A 19,318-nucleotide genomic window follows, 5' to 3' on the forward strand; every position below is an offset into this window, starting at 1 on the left:
GCTACACCAGCTTTCATTAAAAGAAGATTTCAGCATTTGACCATACTCAGCATAACTATTGGAATGATACCTAAAACAGAAAACTTTGAGGAAGCGAACCAGCCAACCTGATGTCTTGACATACATCCAACTCATTTAAAACTACTGGGCATATCTTGGATGCCATATGCACCTCCACACAGCAGGTAGCAAGGCATAACTAGCTCTTGCCATCATTCGTAGAGCATATTTATGTCTTTTTTTTTTTTTTTTTTTTTTTTTTTTTTTTTTTTCATTTTAAATCTTGAATGCGCTCTAAATCTTGTTTTATTTAACCTAGGAAACTACTCTATAATATAGAAAATTTGATGTGGACATCACAAGACTTCATCATATGTCCCATTAAGTTATACGCATTTTTGCTGTGCTTCATTTAAACTTATTTCCTGGAATTATTCTAACTTAATTAACTGACCCCTCAAGGCAAGTTGTAAATGGACATCAAAAATTGCAAATTTTTTAATTTAAATATCCCAATCAATTTTTGTTGCACAGGAGTCAAACTTCTTGCATTTTTAATTGCTTTGGAAAACACTGAATTTTTAATCATCATTTATGTATGTATATATATATATATATACAGCAGAAGTCCTAAAATCCACAAAGCTTGGGACCAGAGGTTTTGCAGATTTCAGGGCAGAAAAGATAGTTCATAATATTCAGACTAAAAGTGCAAAATAAATAAGGCATATTAGATACATTTAATTAAATTATTATATACATTATTGCAATAACTTATTATATGCATTAAATTGTTATTACATATATAAATTGATTATATATATGTACACAGCATTGAGGTTTTCTGATTTTGTATTACGGTGTTAGAATCACTGTTGCTGTAAAATTTCAACAGCTTTTCTTTATTTTTCTGTATATAATACACAATCTTCCATACGATTCTGCTATAAACCGAGGAATAGCACCTGCTTTCCATCTTCTGCAGAATTTGCAATTTTTGCATTACCGTCAATGCAACGTGTTTACGTTTTTCAACGTTGCAAGCAGTAAAATCATGAGTGCATTTCTTATCTGTCATTGTATTAAAAAGGGCTGAAATTTAAAATATTCTTAATTTATCCACAAAATATCCGGATAAAAAGAGAAGGCAGCACCAAATAATCTAGTGGAATAACAAAGCTCAGAAAATACAACAACGTGAATCGTGAACTTGAAAGAAGAGTGAATCGTCTGCTTTTTTACCTCGATGCAGATTAGATGTGGAAAAAACTTTTATCATGATGTCAATAATTTGGTATTTCTGTTATGACTCATTATTATTCGGTTATTATGACGTCATTATTCAGTAGTATTTTTTCTTCGATATTTCGTACTCAATGTTGCGGTTTCCGGAATCTATAAACCGAATGTTTATATTTTGAGAGGCAATGTGGATTTCAGGTCGGCGGATTTTCAGTATTTGACTGTATAACCAGTTTATGATATCAATGCCTGAATTATTTTACTCATTATGTTCTGTTATTTCATTTTTTAGGTCAAATGTTTGCACAGTTCCTCGTGTAAGACATTATTATGGACTTTAAAAGTGACTATGTAATAGATGTTTTTACAATTTTTTTTTAAATATGTAATGTTGTAAATATGATTTTTAAATTAATTTTTTCTTAATTCATAAATATTTACTTTAACATTCTTGTACTTTAAGTATATTTGTTTCTTTTAAATAATTTTTAAACTTTTTAAATTATAATTCAAAACATTTATTTTGTTTATTTTATTATATTAAAATTTTACCATAATGTGGTAAAATATAATTTTGAAAGTGATGGGAAAAATTAATGTGTCAACTGTCATCATCATGAAAACCACAAGTTAAACAAAATCACTTTTTATTCCCCCCCCTTTACCATCAGTTCCAACAATTTGGGGGGGGGAAATCAATATTTGATTTTTTTCTTACATTATGAAACTTTAAATTTCTGAAGATGTGCAACATAAATGTGATATTTTATATATAATGACCTGGTAACCTCTTATGGACAGCTAGAAGCAAGCTGCTTTTATGTACTTAACAAGATACATGTCAGCCATCCACAAAGGAATATAAAATCATATTTTTTGGGAGGGGTAAAATACAAATCAAAATCTTGTCACTGATTATTTAAGTTAATATGCACATAAGTTGCACTAAATAAATTCTTGTAAATATGATTTTTTTTACATAAATAAGAAAATGGAACAAAAATTCAAATTTAACAAAGGGAGTGACTGGATATACTGAGGTAGATACACAATTATTAAAAATTTCAGAATAAGAAACAATAGATGCCATTTACTGTGTTCATATTTAACCCATATACTTAAATATTATATATAGCATAAAATTAAAGACATTTTTAATAAACATATGATATTTTCAACATGAAAAAGATAAAAACTATGTATAAAAAAAACTCATGTAAATAAATTAATAATGAAAAAAGGCAATTTATAAAATATTTGATCAAATAAAACTGAGCCATTACTAATTTCTTTGATATATATATATATATATATATATTATATCTTGTTTCAAGTTTATGCTTTTTCAACATCATGTTGACCAACAAGATGATTCCATTTTAATGATATCCAATTAACTAATACTGATTATAGTAAGAAAGAATTTGATTATACATAAACCTATAACAATAAAAAATCACAAATAACCAAAACTGAAACTTTACTGTGAGTCATCTTTTTGTCTCAGGGATAATAAACCTATTGATATAAGCACGAGGAAAAGTGCTTATATGTGTAAATATGAAAAAAAAAAATTTTTTTCCCTCATACTTCTCATTGTTAACATTAAAAAAAAGTATAATTTTTCCGTTATACTTTTTATACTATAACTATAACTATATACTATAACGGAAAAATTATACTTTTTATTGTTAATATAACAAAAATAAAAAAAGTTTACTTTCTTATTTATCAATTATCAAGTGCTCAAGTCAGATTTAAGATCAATGGACTTAAAATGTCCGTATTTTACTTTTTATGTATTGCAGTCAGTATTTTAACAGCATCAAACTTGCAGAAAAATTTCTGCTGCAAGTTGAGTTAATCTCTTTGTTACAGGCAAACACTATTGGCCACACTGAATATCTGAATGTTAAGGAAGATGATAACTTTTAATAGAATTTTGAAAATAGTAACAAGCATAAAATAGAAAACAATTTATCTCAAAACCTAGCAATAAATAAAAGTCTTTCTCTTAACTGACAGCAACAGACTTCACCGATACAAGCTAGGAGATTTTTTCAGATAACTGATTATATATTTCTAGAACTTTTATGTTTTGTGATGCCATCTGAAGAAATTGCAACATGCAAAGTTCACTGGCTGCATTTTTCACGTTGTCAGCCACTATTAAATAAATAATACAGAAAATGTTTTCCAAGATTGTCACTGAAATTTTAGAAATTTGCTGTGCATACAATGAAATTTTATCACATCATGTACTGACATAAATGAACACTGCTTGACAAATTTCATGAAAGCCAGTAAATCCAATGTCAGCTTCCTTCCACCTACCTCTCTTACTAGGCAATGAAATTGTTCTAAAAAACTTTTTTTAAATAATTTAATTTTTTCTGTATTTTTATTATAAATCATTCTATACAATAGAGCAATTAGGATGTAATTAGTCATATTTATGCCCCACTAATGGCCGAGTTATTAAAGGTCACTGAATACTTGTAGTTTGTCCAAGATTAGGCGAATGAGCTGGTTACATGGTTAGTTTTTGTGGTTTATTCCACGTATAACATGAATAGGAGCCAGTTTTCCTTAAAAAATCAGCCACAAAAGCATCCCTCCCATGTTTTGACAACCATGCTCAAATAACCAAACTAGTGAAATTTATTGTAAAGAAAAAAATGTTTTTACAGATTTCTCAGTTGTAGAGACATTAGGTATATTTTTGGAAGCAGGCAAGATGAAAAATGAGCAAACACCTTCGCTGGGAATCGAACCACGGACCTCTATAATAACGTCCCAGCGTGCAGAACCACTACACCATGAAGGCACGATAGGAAAGTGGAAGAAATACCTTATATACTCCCCTTTTTAAAGAGAGACTTTAGTTTTTAGGGCACCCAATCGCCAAATCCTGGGTGTGGAAAGTCATCATCCACAACCCTTTTAGTTCGGGTGCCACTGTAAAGACATTAGGATTTTTTCTGGAAGCAAGCAAGATGAAAAATGAGCAAGCGCATTCGCCGGGAATCGGACCACGGAATTCTGGAATACCGGCCCAGTGTGCAGAACCACTACACCATGAAGGCACGCTAGGAAAGTGGGAGAAATACCTTATACAGTAACCTGAACTTGATTAACTAGTTTTTTTCAGTCCTATTAATGATGGCAATTATTGACAATTTACAATGTATAATATTTAAGTGGCAATACTTTGTAAATTACTTGGTCAGCTTTTTCAGATAATTGACCTATTGACCTTCCAGAAAATGACATCTATTGTATTAGAATTTATTATCTGATGGAACAAAATATAGCAGCATTGTAATTTTGTAAATAAACCTTCAATTATCATTGTTCTGCCATTTCAAAATTATGAAATTTCCATAACTTTGATAATCTTATAAAACAGATTTAATATCACAATTTTCAACTAATTAAAATAAATTTATAAACAATGAAATTACAGTACTGCAGTGAAAAGGAATTATAAAAAGTTTTTTTTAAAAAATCTGGTTTTAACTCTTTACATAAAATTCACTTTCAAATAAAAAAAAAATTTTTTTTTTTTTTTCAATTAACTGGTTTAAGAAAAAAAAAAGGTTATCAATAATACAATTTATTACATGAAAGGTAATAAATATGTTTTATTTTAACATAACAATAAATATTTTAATTACATTAAAATTATTTTTATCCTAAGTAAATTTGTAAATATTTCTTTCCTGGCAATATTTTGATTATCTATTAATCTTCTTTAAATCAAGGGCACTTATGTATTTGCATTTATAATCAATTTATTTTATAGCACTGTAGACACTGCAGGATATTATACTTGAAGACTATAATTTCATATATATTCATATTAAATACTTCAAAATGAACTTTATAAACATTAAAATTGATATTCCAAAATATACTCTGCGTATATTAATTATAATATTAATATGCAGCAAATTAACATAACAGAAATGAATGAAAACTATAGCATTTTACAGCACTGTAGACATTGCAGGATATTATAACTGAAGTTTATAATTTCATAAATACTTAAATTAATACTTCAGAATGAATTTTACTAATACTAAAATTAAAATTTCAAAGTGAACTTTATAAACATTGAATACTAAATTATATCAACAAAATAATTAATATTCCAAAATATATTCTGCATATTAATATAGAGCCAATTAATAAATACAATAGAAATGTATCAACAAGAAAAGTAATATATTTAAACAATTATTTACATAAGATGAAAAAAACTGAAAATTCAAAATGAAAAATAATATACTTAGCTCTAAAAAATATTAAATAATTTAGTTGTGATTTGAAGTTGTTTGATGTTTTCTAAATCAAGTATGTCGATATTTGGGGTGGGGCTGAAATTTGAATCATTATTACTTAGCTAATGGAATTCTGAAACAGTGAAATGTATGTACATTGCTGGTTCTTACTTACAAAAACAGAGAATAAAGAAATACTGTTGATTTTAGACTATCAAATATTAAACTTGTACAATACAAAAGTTTGTTGTCATACTGCATCTCACATTAGACAAGTATATTAAAATTATACATAAATGATTCAATTCATCAAACTTTTAAACAAGTAAACTGCTAGAAGTAACAAAGAAAGAAACTTAAGTTATGCAGAATACAATATGCTTATGAGATACAGGTTTATTCTAGGTTTCTTATTTTACAAGCATTGTTAGTGGTAGACAAATTTTAGTACCCCCAAATTATCAAAAAGAACAAAGGCAATAACAGCAGATAATTATACAAAAGAGAAAACTCTACTCCTCATCTGTTTCCCAATCCATGCCCACCCCCAAAAAGAAGGGATAGTAAGCTTTATTGCAAAATATAAATCCAGACATTTTAGTATTTTGAGTAATATAAGAGGAATAATGTAGGGTTGTAAAAGAATTAACAAAACATCAACAATACCAGAAACTAATACATATTTTAACTAGTATAAGAAGCTGCACATTCTTTATAATATGAAAAATATGTTGAAACTTTGGAAATTTATTGAAATCATAACAATCATAAAAGCTTAGACTTTGATTCCTTTAATACAATGTTTTAAATTACAACTTTAAAATCATAAAAGGTTTTACAATAAAAAAATTAATAATTATTATACATTTATTTAATTCATCCAACATTCATTTATACTTAAAAAATTTACATAAGTAAACTAATTCATATTTATTTTGTTAAAAAAATCAAATTACTAGATTAATCTACCATACTGAAATTTGAAAATTTAAATAAATCAATTAACTCATATTTATTCTGTTAAAATCAAATAAATTAATTTATCGTATTGTTAAAGTAAAAATTTAAACAGATAAACTAATCCACATTTATTTTTAAAAAATCATTATTGCATGCATTTTCAAAGCGCCTAAGAAAGAAAAAAATGTAATTTAATGATATATACTGAATAAATACACAAATTTGTTCATATTAAAGAAAAAAAATTACAGTGCCCTAATATATACCAGAGATATGCACAATTAACAAAATACTAACATTTATATTGCAGTAAAATGGATTTATCATTTCATTTTCAATAGTGATATGTTACAAAACAATATAACCAAATTAGAGTCCAACCAAAAAATATTTAGATGTCCAATCATACAGTATTTAATAATTTAATGAGTGGCAATATATTAAAAAATATAACTGATACAAATAAATACAGAAATTTAACAAAGTTCAAGAACTCAGTATTAATGCTGAAAAAATAAATAACAACGATGCCTTACTAGAAGAGTACCTATACTCAAAATTATTCACCAATATTACATAGCTACATACTTTACTAATAGGATTAATATTAAAAAAATCTATGTTGATATGATTAAGATGTCGTATGAAATAAAATTATAATTAATGCAACTCTAATACTTTAAATAATAAAGTAATGAATACTGAAAATACAGCAATTTTTATGATGACTTAAAATTAGTGCTCATCCTTCCTATATGTTTAAATTAATAAAGCTTCACAGTTGAAGCTATTTGCATAAATAAATAATTTAATATGGAAGAAGGAAATGTCAGTAAATCTATGTTTCATTTATTCAAGTGATAACTACTTTTTAAAAGAAACAATGGCACTTCTAACTATATCCAACATGAGTGCAACAATGCTTATTTATTTCAAATGTACTTCTTTGGTATGATAAAAAAGTGAAAAGAAAAAAAAATTCTTTCCACTTTTATTATTTGCTAATAGAACATTTTTAAATCTCACTGCCTACTGTAACAGCATTTATTATATTTTGCATCATAATGATAAGTCTCGAAGCATTGGGACCTACAAAAGAATACCTTTTCTTAGATAAATAATCTATATAATATACAACAACAACACTGACTGGTTGATACAACCCATGCCAATGGATACAACTTGTTCCCTATAGGATACTTTTATATTACACAATTTAAATATTTTTACTTTATATATACATGTATATGAGTATATAAATATTAATATTTTTCATGTCTGTTCAGATTGAGAATCTGACACTTTTGTATTTGATTCTACAGTAGATGGATCATCAGAACTTTGAGACATTCGCAGTGCTATAGCTTTGAGAACAGATGTACTACTGTATGTGTCAATACTATTTTTGAGTTCTGAAAGGGACTTCTCGATCTATAAGAGAGACAGGGAGGGGGGGAAAAAAACGGATAATGAGTATAACAGTTATTTTTTTTTTTCACTTACATTAAAAAAGAACTTATTTATTACATTTCTATAAACTAAATGACTACGACAGCTTAGGTAATAAAATATTACTACAAGTTACACTAATTTACTCCAAAGATAGTATGGAGACAATATAATACTGAAAAATCAAATAATATTTAATGTTCAAATCAAGTTTCATCATACAAATATACATTTCCATAAAAATTTGAACTTGCATTGATAAGTTTATGTTTTTTTATGCTATATTTATGTCTACTTTTCCCGATCCACTCGATTTCCAATGCACAGTTTTAAGTGCACTTTAGAAACACAAGCAAATTAGTTGACACAAAGAAGAGTTTAAACAAAGTGAACTTTACAGCTTATATATCAGTGATTCTTTCTGCTTTGACATCAGATTTTAGCTTACTTTTGGGTATGGAAATTTAATTTATTTGTGTTAACCAGATTCGGTATTTCTAAGTGTCTTACTAGGTTAGCTAATGAGTTCATATGTTTGTAGGTAGCAGCAGTTAAATTTTATAAATGCAGTTCTGTTTTGTTTGCTACTGATCAAGTAAAGAATAAATAAATTTTAGCTGCATTCGTTAAATTGTTTTGTAATTTATTTTAACTATTAAGAGATGGTGTGCAATTAAAAGAAGTTAGTCTAAATAACAGGCTGTTTCTATTACAAACTTTTCTGATCTGCATACCCTGAATATTGGAAATGTAGGAACAATGTTACTTGTGTGTGTGCGGGGGGGGGGGACTTTCTGATTTAACAAATAATATATTTTTAAGAGGTTTTCATCATCTTTTATAATTCTTTCTATGCTGGGCCAGACTCATATTTTTTCTAACATCTGAACACTGTGGAAGCAATGTATTATTATCTAGCAATCTGTTTTATCATCTGCATATCAGGAAATTATAGTTATAAACAGCAATATGAAAAACAGCAACAACTTAAATGTTTCAGATTTTAAATTACATCCAAAGGGGCGTTTTTTTAACATTTTGTGTGTTACATTTATTTATTAAATTTCACATTCTTTGCACTTAAACCATAAAATTCAGTTCAATAGCAATATCGCAAAATAGTTTTAAAATCAGCATATCTTTAGAATTTCTGATACAGAGACTCTGGATACAGACACACTGGATATAAAAATGTTTTTTCTGTGCAACGTTGCCATTTCTTGCTTTGAAATCCTTGAGTTTGTTAAATAAAAAATTCGTTAAAGTTTTACAAAATAGGAAATTAATACTAAAACAAATTCCAAATTTCACATTTGGTCTTCCACATGCCCTTATTCGAAGGAGAATTACATCATTCAAAATTCGATAGCTCTATGTACCGTTGTTTTATCACAATGCGAGAAATATACATACATTTATGCACATTTTTCATTATTTAATTTCTTTCACAGGGCGATAATACTTCGTGGCAACAGTTTGAAAAATGTTCGCCATTTACAGTGAATTGATGCAAAATTCCAAAATAAAAACATTATAGTCCTTCAGGGAAAAAGCACTTTAAGCTAAAAAAAAAAAAAAAAAAAAAAAAAGGGGGGGTTCTGAAGCAATATTTTGACCTTTTCTACAATTCCCTTTAGCAATATAATAATTGTCTAGTACATCTCTAATTAACATCAGACCTATCAATCCATCAAAATGGTGGATTTTCTTATTGATTGAAATAGGCGTAAAGTAGTCACAGTTAATTCTAATGTTAATAATAACTATAAATGCAAATTACTGTTTAATTAATTTCATAAAGGATATGCACACAAAATAATAATACTTAAAAAATGATGCACCAGGAACAAATTATCTGAATGCAATGTAATTACATATGGATCATTCTAACTACATTGCAATGTAATTATGATGATTCAATTCAACATGCAAAATGATTAAATTACGGAAGTCAATGAATGAATCAATGTATTACTGCATAAGAAATTATGGTATATAAAAGAAGAGAATATTCATTTCTAGAACTGAATTTCCATTTGAATATGATTCCATATTCTCACTTCAGCGTCTTGCAGCACACATAATATGAGTACATATCGCCAGTTCAAAGAGGATTAGCAATCAGTCTCAAAAAAGCAGTGTGGTCAAATTGAAGGATTGTTTAACATTTTGGTTTAAGTGGTGCCACCATTCAACAATACTAGCAGGAATGTATGAATCAAGGGAAAACACAGCATCAAGAAAGCTGGAATCAGTTTAGGGAAACAAAAGAATGTGAGGACTGAGTGGCTGTCAAAATAGCTTTCTAAACCATTATCAAAGATTCAAAGTGTAACCAGCACACCAGCAACCACAAGTACCATTAACAAGCAACTATCTTACAGAACAACATTTGCACTCAAACCAATCTACTAATTACCCCTTACCTTTACACACCAACAACATAATAAAAGTAATAAAAATAATACATCTCCAATAATGTCATACTCATCTGACCTCGAATTTCATTGAATGGAGTTGAGCTGTCTTCAGCAATCAGTCCTACTTCAACTAATCCACAATGAGCTGACAACCAGGAGTTATGGTCTGGGGTACCATTTCATTCAATTGTCAGACCCCTTTGATTGTTGTCTGTGACATTTTTACAGCACAGCAGTATGTCAATGACATTCTGTGCTTTGCTGCATTGCCCTTAATTTTGAGACACTAAGGAATAGTAAGAAATTTTGTCTGAAAATCTATTTTAACCACCAAAAGAGGGTGTATATGCTTCATAATGCAAATTTATGTTTTTGGACCTGGCAAACACTAGCTGAATAAACCTTGAAGCCAGAAACTAGATGTAGATGTTCTTTGCTTTTTAATTTTGGAATTTCTTGAACACTGATCAAATGATTCATTAAATTTATGAGGGCTAATGTTTCAAATGAATAATGGTCATTTGGAAACTGAACAGGTGCCTCTGACTGTCCAGGATTTCACTGTTCTTACTTAGCAATTGCAGAAAATTTGGCAAGAAATTCTGCAGGAAGTCATCAAATAATTCATGATTCAAAGCAAAGTTGGTTAACAGCTTGCATAAAGGCCAGAGGTAGGTAAACATCTTATTGATTTATTTGCTATAAAGCCAGCTGAATCTTAAAATATCCAATTCCTCTGAAATTTTAATCATTTTCCCCCACATACAAATTCATTACACCAACTCAATTTCATTCCATTCAGATAACTCCTTCTTGGTGCTTCCTTCTTCCCCCTCCCTTCATTTTGAAAATATAGGAAATAATTATGATGGATTATACTCGATTCCATAATAGAAACTAGTATCTGAACAAGAATACAGATTAAGTCTCAAATAACCCTCTGTAACACTTTTTAAAAGTTGCATGTGGATCTAACTTTACTTTCACACATAACAATGCATGTTTATATCAAACAAATCTAGCTATAAATTTATTAAAAACAAAGGCAATGAGTGAATAAATTGGTCAGCCAGATCTCCTGATGTGAATCTTGTAGAGAAGTTATGGAGCAGTTGTGGGAGAACTGTTGCACTGCAAAATTCTCCTCATACTGGTTTCAATAGCCTACAGACTTATTAATGGAGTAATAGAGATTACTGTCAAAAACAACTTTGCAGAAAGAGAGCATGAAATCACATTGTGATACAATTTTAGAGAGATACAATTTTAGAGGACCTACATGCACATGCCTTATTCACCCTAAACAAGATCTCAGAACAATAACGAACTCTGAGATATTTCCCCTTCAGCATGAATGGATTTATCTTGGCATTCTGCCAAATACAGATCCCATCAGTTTGGGTACAAGTACTTGTTGAATAGTTTTTAAGTAAGAAGGGAGCGGAAAATTTTTGAAAATGTCTCTAAACGGCACAGAAGCTAAACATTTCTTACCTTTAATTTCTTTTTGAGTTATGGTTTCATTTCATGCGTTTTTCTTAACTGGTATGTCATATATCAGGACTTAGGTTGAGTTTTTGCATCTATACGGCCCACGACGAAGTCACCCGCAATTTAATCTATTGCGGCGTTTATGCTGATGCGGCGTTTCTGTGTAATTTGAATTTTTTTCCAGCCATTTTTCTCGAGTGCAGCGTTTACGCTGATGCGGCCTTTCTTCTGGAAATTACGGTAGTATTTATGTGCTATATATCATTCTAAATAAGTTCAGACAATTATATTAAACATTTTTTGAGCTACCAGTGTTTTGTACATGGAAAGATAATTCTGGATAACAATATCAATGCAGCTACGCTTAACAAAAATTAAGAGTTTCATTCAGTTTTTAAAGCAATTAAATATAATGCACATATCGTAATAATAGCAACAACTTAAAATACATTTAACTAAAAATGTATTTTATGATTATCCGCAACCCCACTGAAAAGTCATTACTCAATTAGGAAAGAAACATTTCTTTGGGTACCTTTATGTCTATTTTCACTAATGCATCCAAGGTCTTCTTTGGGTACCTTTATGTCTATTTCCAGTAATACATCCAGGTCTGCTAATGTTCTACTAATGCATCCAGGGATACTTATTAATATTATTTTTTTTACACTCTTCTTTTCTCATAGAAGACGTATTTCTCAAAGGTAATTAATTATATGAAGCAATAGTTGTGCTTGAGGATAATTCCCAGTTCTTCTTCACAGAATTTCACAGACATGCATCTCTTGTCCAGCAATAAAGTGAACAGCTGTTTGTAAAGATATGGCTATCTTTACAAACATCAGTTTCCACCTGGCTACACCAGTTTCCAACCTGCTTTCTAACATCTTGCTTGCAATTTTTCGCTGTTTAAGAAGTACTACTCCATACCATGTGAATTTTCGAACTCTCTATTATTGAGCAAACCATCTTTTTCATCAGCCGACAAACACCAAAGTTTCATTACAATTCATTATGGCTAAAAACAAATGTACTCAATACAAAAAGAATATTTATGAGAAAATGAACAAGGAACTAAAAATGCAAATCCAAGTGTAGTCAAACACACATGTGCTACAGCTGGACAGAGCTAGGTTGCCATATAAATAGTTGTTGGTGACATGGTGTGTTGCACAGCCATATGTTTTTGCAACTTTTCAGTGGGGGTGTTCATAATCAAAAAAATATATAAAAAGCATCCTGAAATATATATAAAATGTCCTTAAAATATTACCAAGTGTATTAATTTGATAACTTCACCAAGTGCTTCTCTCCACCGTTCTGTTTCTGCTCGATGAAGAGCATCTTGCTTCTGCAGTAAATGAATGTAATCTTCTTTTGTTAATGATTGACTAAAAAATTTTTAAAAAATTAATATAAATAACTCCTTTTTTAAAAAAAATGTATGCTGAAGAACTGGTAAAATTTTTATTAAAAAAGTACTTTATATATAATGTTATAAAAATAATCACAGGAATCCAGTTAATTCCAATAATAAATACATAAATAAAAATGACAATAACTGCTACTTTTTCACTTGCTTCGCTTCAATTTTAATGTATAAATATTGCATTTTATAAGGGTTCACATATGCGTGATTAAAGAGAAAACATAGTCACACCAGATTTCTTAAATAATAAAATTTAATTCCTACGATTCAACCCAATGTTTTTCTTTTATCCATCTACCCAAAGAAAAGGATATAAAACATGTCTTCTGCTTTGAGCTTGATTATTATGCATTACTATTCCATTATACCTGTATAAATACTTATGTTCGATGGACTGTACTATTTTTTTGAACATTTTAATTAAATAAGAAATGTTAACAAACTAATTAAAAATACATTGTAGAGAAAAATTTCTAATAAATCAAAATAACAAAAAGGACCATGCAATTTAACATTTTAATTAAATATGAAATGCTAATTAAATAATTTAATGTATATAGTACAGAAAAATTTATAACAAATCAAAATAACTAAAAAACTATGCAAGTTCTCTAGATCAGCAGTTCTCAATCTTTTGACTAACATGTACCATCTAAACAAAAATTGAAAAATTTTAGTACCATCACTATATTTTTTTTACAATGATTATTTTTCAATTTCTCAATAAAAATATTTTAAAAATATATATAGTACAAAGTCCAAGATCCAGACAACAACCTTTTTTTTTATTATTAATTTTTTAAAGATTCCCCCCCATGCTATTACTCATGCACATTTGATTGCCCCCCCCCCCCCGATAATAAAACACGTGCGGAGTCTCAATTCTTAATTTCACTTCAGCACTAATTAAAATACAAAAAGGATTGAAGAAACAATCCTTTTTGCATAAATTTGTGTGATCAATAACGGTAAGTTTAATGTCTATCTTGAACGATTTAAGCTGACATCTTCCAATTTGTGTTATTGCAGTCTTAGCGTTCAGCAAAGTGTTTTCCACTTTGTTTTGGTTACTAAAGTTACTAAAGCTTTACGATAAATGGAGCAGTGAGTAAATTTAGCTTCAAGTGCGACTTTCTCCTGTTAAAGCATGAGCTCCAACATTGCATAAGGCAATATACTTATTCCAAAGAATATCATTCTCAGACATATAATTATCAAGTATTTTTAAAATTTCATTTGCAGTTGATCTATCATGAAGAGATTCAGAAAATAAATACTCTTCGGCAATTTATCTTCTTCGAAACTAATAATTGAACAAAGTTCGTTATATCAGTACTTTCATCCTATTGCAATGCAAAATACTCACTGTGTTTTATTTTTTGAAAAAGTGCCTCTTCTATGGAATTCGCCATTCTGTGAATTTGTCAACTTACAGTATCATTTGATAATGGAATATTATAAAGTTCATTTGCCCTGTTTTGTTGAATAATGTTAAAATGATATTTTTTAGCAGCTGGAAATATAAGGCTTTCTCTGAGCCTGCCCAGTCTTGGCAATTCTTAAGCTTACTAGGTAATTAGCCCCCAAGCTTTTTAACTTGAAGTAACGAAACCTTTCATTACTTGCTTACTATTTTTAGCTCTGATAATTTTAAATATTCTTCAGATTTATTCTTTAAATTGGTATGCTTAGCTTCAAGAAGTTTTTTAAGAAATCATGGTTTCATACTTTGACTGGATAATAGTTGACCGCAAACAACACATTAATGTTGAGGGTTTAATTTTATCTCCATTCCAAGTAAACCAAAATGATAAATAACTTTCATTATATTTTCTATAAAAAATTTTTCTTTTCTTTTCCGTATTCTTATGCTAGTACATTGTCTGGATCCATGACCTGTGAATCATCACTTTTTCTGCTTAGTCAATCCTAACCATTTTTCCATTTTAAAAAATCTAGGTTCGTTTTATTATTTTTTAACAAATATTTAAATGCACAATATATTAAGAGTTTTTCAAAAACAAATGACAATATTCTCAAATCACGCAGAAAAGTAAGGAATACAGAGCAACAAGACAAACTACCTGCAGCCAGAGACAGCAAATAGATGTAAAAAAATTATTCTAATTGAAAATACAGTAATATGAGCCCGGAAGTGGTGGCCACATAAAATGCAGATATGCAGCAAATCCCTCAACTCTAAAAGAATTAATGAGATACTATTATTTTTTATAGGAACTTATTTTTATTTCCTATTTAATACAACATCCATTTCTATAACTCCTTTTAAAAATATCATTTATGTCAAATTTTGTTATGTCTATGAATAAAAGAATATTTCTGAAAATAAAAACGGATATTTTTCTAAAGTCTGTGAGTGGCCATTGATGTTTGAACAAAGCTCAGGTCGCATAAATTTATGACTGTTAGAGAAAAAACTTAAACAGGATGTTGGAATATTAAGTTTTTGAATTTAAAAATTAAAAATACTTTGTTTGTTTGTGTACCACCAGTTGTTGGAAGATTAAGAGAATTGCTGACTAGATACAATGGTACCACTATATCTACAGGTAATATTCCAAGACTTATTGCTGATAGTAGGAAAAACTGTACAAACAGAATATTCATGTAATGAAATAATTATGGTTAAATTTAATTAATAAATTAACCAAGTACGATATTACTAATTTTAAACAGTATAATAACAAAATATTATGTGCATTAGACATTCAGTCAGGGTTGCCACTCAAACAGGAAAATGAAATTCCCTGACTTTTCCAGGTTTTCCAGGTGCGTTTCAAGAAAATTCCAGTCTATCCGCGTAATGTACGTTGGCTACGCTAAGAGGTAAATTATGGTATTACTTGTATTGTGTAGCAAATTCACTTAATTATTCAATAAATCCCAGAGGACATTTATTCTTAATTATTCTTGGTATACTTTGTTTGATAATTTTGTTTACTTTTCCACTTAAGAAACTTAATAAAATTTAAGATATATACATTGGATAACAAATGTATGTTTTATTTAATTATTACTCATGATCATCACCAGTTCAACACGAGGCTAATCCGGTCCTTATAAATCACAACGCAATGCTAAATAGTTAGGTTAGATTTTAGGTACATTTAATTTGTGTGAGGTATGTTCTTAAAAAGCACCTTAACACTTGAAAACACAAATATAATTATAATAGTTCTTGTTTTCTCGATTGAAGATTGAGATTAGAATCTTCCCAATCTGGAATAAAATAAGGCTTTTTTTGCAGACATTCTGCAGCTAAATGAAACAAAGAAATCTATTTTAATAAATTGAGGTATTTTATATTTAGTTCGCAGCATACATAAGAAAAAATATGTGCATTAAATTTCGTGATGGTATGTCATCATACTGCTAGAATTAATTTCAAGATTATGCCAGAGAAAATTTCCTGAAATTTAGAAATATTATTTACTAATAATTAATAAATTTAGAGGGAAGAAGCATCATTAAATTATACGAATAACATAAAAATAAAGATAATTACTTAAAAATTGAATTAGAATAATCTACGATATTTTAGCGAATATAGTTATATTACATGGTTAGCCTAGATGACAGATTACTATTTTTTATTTTACTGCAAAATGGCAAGGTATTTATTAAAATGAAAAGTTTAAAAAGATTTTGCGGTAAAATTCTAGTATACGGTAAGGCTTTGGCACGATTTTGAAAATTGTCGCCAAGACCAAAATGACCCGTTTACTGCGCATCATCATGTCGCCAAATCCATACATGGAGATTATTTTAACCAAAAAACGTCTATGCAAAGAATCTCTAATTCTTTGGTCTATGTAAAGAAGAAAATTTTCCATACAAGTAAAATGCTATTACGCCGCTAGAATGCGGAGGGAAAATTTGCCAAGGGATTTGGCGACGGAACTTGGCGGCCAGAATTTCCCTCTCCGCGATGTGTACCGGAAATTGAGAAACGTGTTAAGAAGAAACGTTCTTTGACAAAAAGAAAGCTACGAAAATCCGTTTTTAAATTATTGCGAAAAATCCAAGAAGAAACGTTTTATCAAAGGATTTTTCGCAATAATTTTAAAAACGGATTTTCGTAGTTTCCCCCCCCCTGAAAATTACTAACCTATGAATTAATTTACTTGCGCCAAAAAATATTTTCTTTTAATTTAGAGTTTAACTACTTGCGCTAAGACTAAACTTCAAGGTTGCGGTGCCGTGCGCTACAATATAGCAAGTGGTAAAGTTTCTCATTTACGCCGCTCCGCGTCTGCGAGTGCAATCCAGAGCTGTAACTCGAGAAATAAACAATCTCGTTGTTAGGCGACGTGTGCACCATGTTATTTTCATTTTTGCGATAAATGCTTATCGACGTGGTGTTCACGTCGCTCGCAGTTTGAGACAAAAACATCTTGACGTGCGTGGCACGTCTTTTTAGCGCAAGTGGTTAAAGAAATTTTAAAGGATATTCATTTAATGAACTCTTGATAACGTGACCTTCGAATTTCGACACCGGTTTCCAGCTTTGGCGGCAGATATATCACGCATGCACAGCTGTTTCCCTCTATGATGGAACGGAGCCACGTCTGTTGCAGAGAGGTTTTCCTTCTTTACAATACATATTCTTTGATTCTAACCTCCATGGTACCGTATACTAAGATTAAACCCATTTTGTTTTATACGAGAACAGGTACTTTCTTTAGTTCATGCACTGCACATGCGATTCTCGAGAATACTGGAAACCAAAAGTTGCGGGAAACTTGCTTTGCCTTTCTAAAAGGCAATCAAATTGGAGCTGCGAAAATTGGCTCTATGCCAGCAGACACTCACGTGATAGGCAATTCGCCAAAAAAGTTATCTCTTCCGACGTCGGCGCAAAAATCGCTTTTTTTGGTGGGATCATTGTATGAACTTCCCTGACTTTTCCAGATTTTGACAAAAATACTTAAATTCCCTGACTTTTCCCTGAATTTTTTGGTCAATTTTCGAATTCCCTGACTTTTCCCGGTTCTCCTGGTTTTCCAGGTAACGTGGCAACCCTGTTCAGTGCATTATGAAGAGGGTGTTCACACATTTTTGTAATGATTTTGCAAAAATTTATACATAAACAAACCTTAGAATTTTATTTTCTGATATGTTCAATCTGATAGCCCTTTTGTTGAATTATCATACTGCATCTTGATTCCCAGGATGAAAGCCCTTTTCTTAAAACATCAAAGTTGATTTTATTCCCCTTCTCCTTCACAATCTTCCACAGTCCATCCAATGTTTTGGGATGCTGCTTATAAAAAACTTGTTTTGAAAGTCCAAATGCATAGTAATCCATAGGAGACACACCAGGGAACTTAGGTGGGATGCATTTGAAGGAAATAGCTTCAATTCTAGTTTTATTTCTCATTTTTTTAAAAATTGAGCAGTAGATTTAAAGGTATCGCTTGGAGCCTTATCCTGATGGAACTTAACACAGTGATGATTGTTTGAATAAGAATTTCTTCTTGAAAAATAGGTGTTAAAACATATTTCGGATAGTAATCCGAATTAATTTTGACCTTCTTTTCTACTTTCATTATTTTAAGTTTTCCATTATAAGAGAATTTAGTAATAAGCATAAAACCTTTAGCAAAACTTTCCTTGTTTTCCTAAACCAACATATCAAGTCTTTTTATTCTCTTTTTTGGTCATAAATCGATCTTTTTCTATTATGTATATCCAAGCCTCATCAATTGTAACTATATGAACATGATGCATTTTTTTTTATTCAAATTTTATAACTTCACACATACTTCACAGTATTTTATAACTTCACAGTTCATACAAATAGAATTAAAGATTTTGCAATAGCTCTTTGGGTGGCTAGATTTTCCTTTAAAACATGAGATGTGACTTAGATTTAATAAGAGCTACACATACTTTTGCAGGGTATGCATTTTTTGCTTTTTTCACAGTCAGATGTAAAATTTGACGTTTCTTCCCTTTCATATTAATTATGTCACTTATTTTATGTGTAGAAATATTAAAATCATGATTTTCACATTTTTTTA

General features: G+C 29.6%; 1 protein-coding gene across 1 annotated transcript in view; it reads right to left on the reverse strand.

Annotated features, from left to right (window-relative positions):
• Positions 1-226: 226 nt before the first annotated feature.
• The window catches only part of GramD1B (GRAM domain containing 1B), a 115,539-nt gene continuing 96,447 nt past the window's right edge, over positions 227-19,318 (reverse strand). The window contains exons 16-17 of the mRNA XM_035370952.2: positions 13,119-13,236; positions 227-7,916 (exon numbers count right to left, since the gene is read on the reverse strand). Coding sequence (XP_035226843.1) covers positions 7,758-7,916; positions 13,119-13,236 — 277 coding nt within the window. The 3' untranslated portion in view covers positions 227-7,757. The remainder of the gene's footprint in view (positions 7,917-13,118; positions 13,237-19,318) is intronic.

This window comes from Stegodyphus dumicola, chromosome 5 (genome assembly GCF_044657685.1).
Source record: "Stegodyphus dumicola isolate Sdum_Otavi_A_Nest chromosome 5, ASM4465768v1".
Lineage (NCBI taxonomy): Eukaryota > Metazoa > Arthropoda > Arachnida > Araneae > Eresidae > Stegodyphus > Stegodyphus dumicola.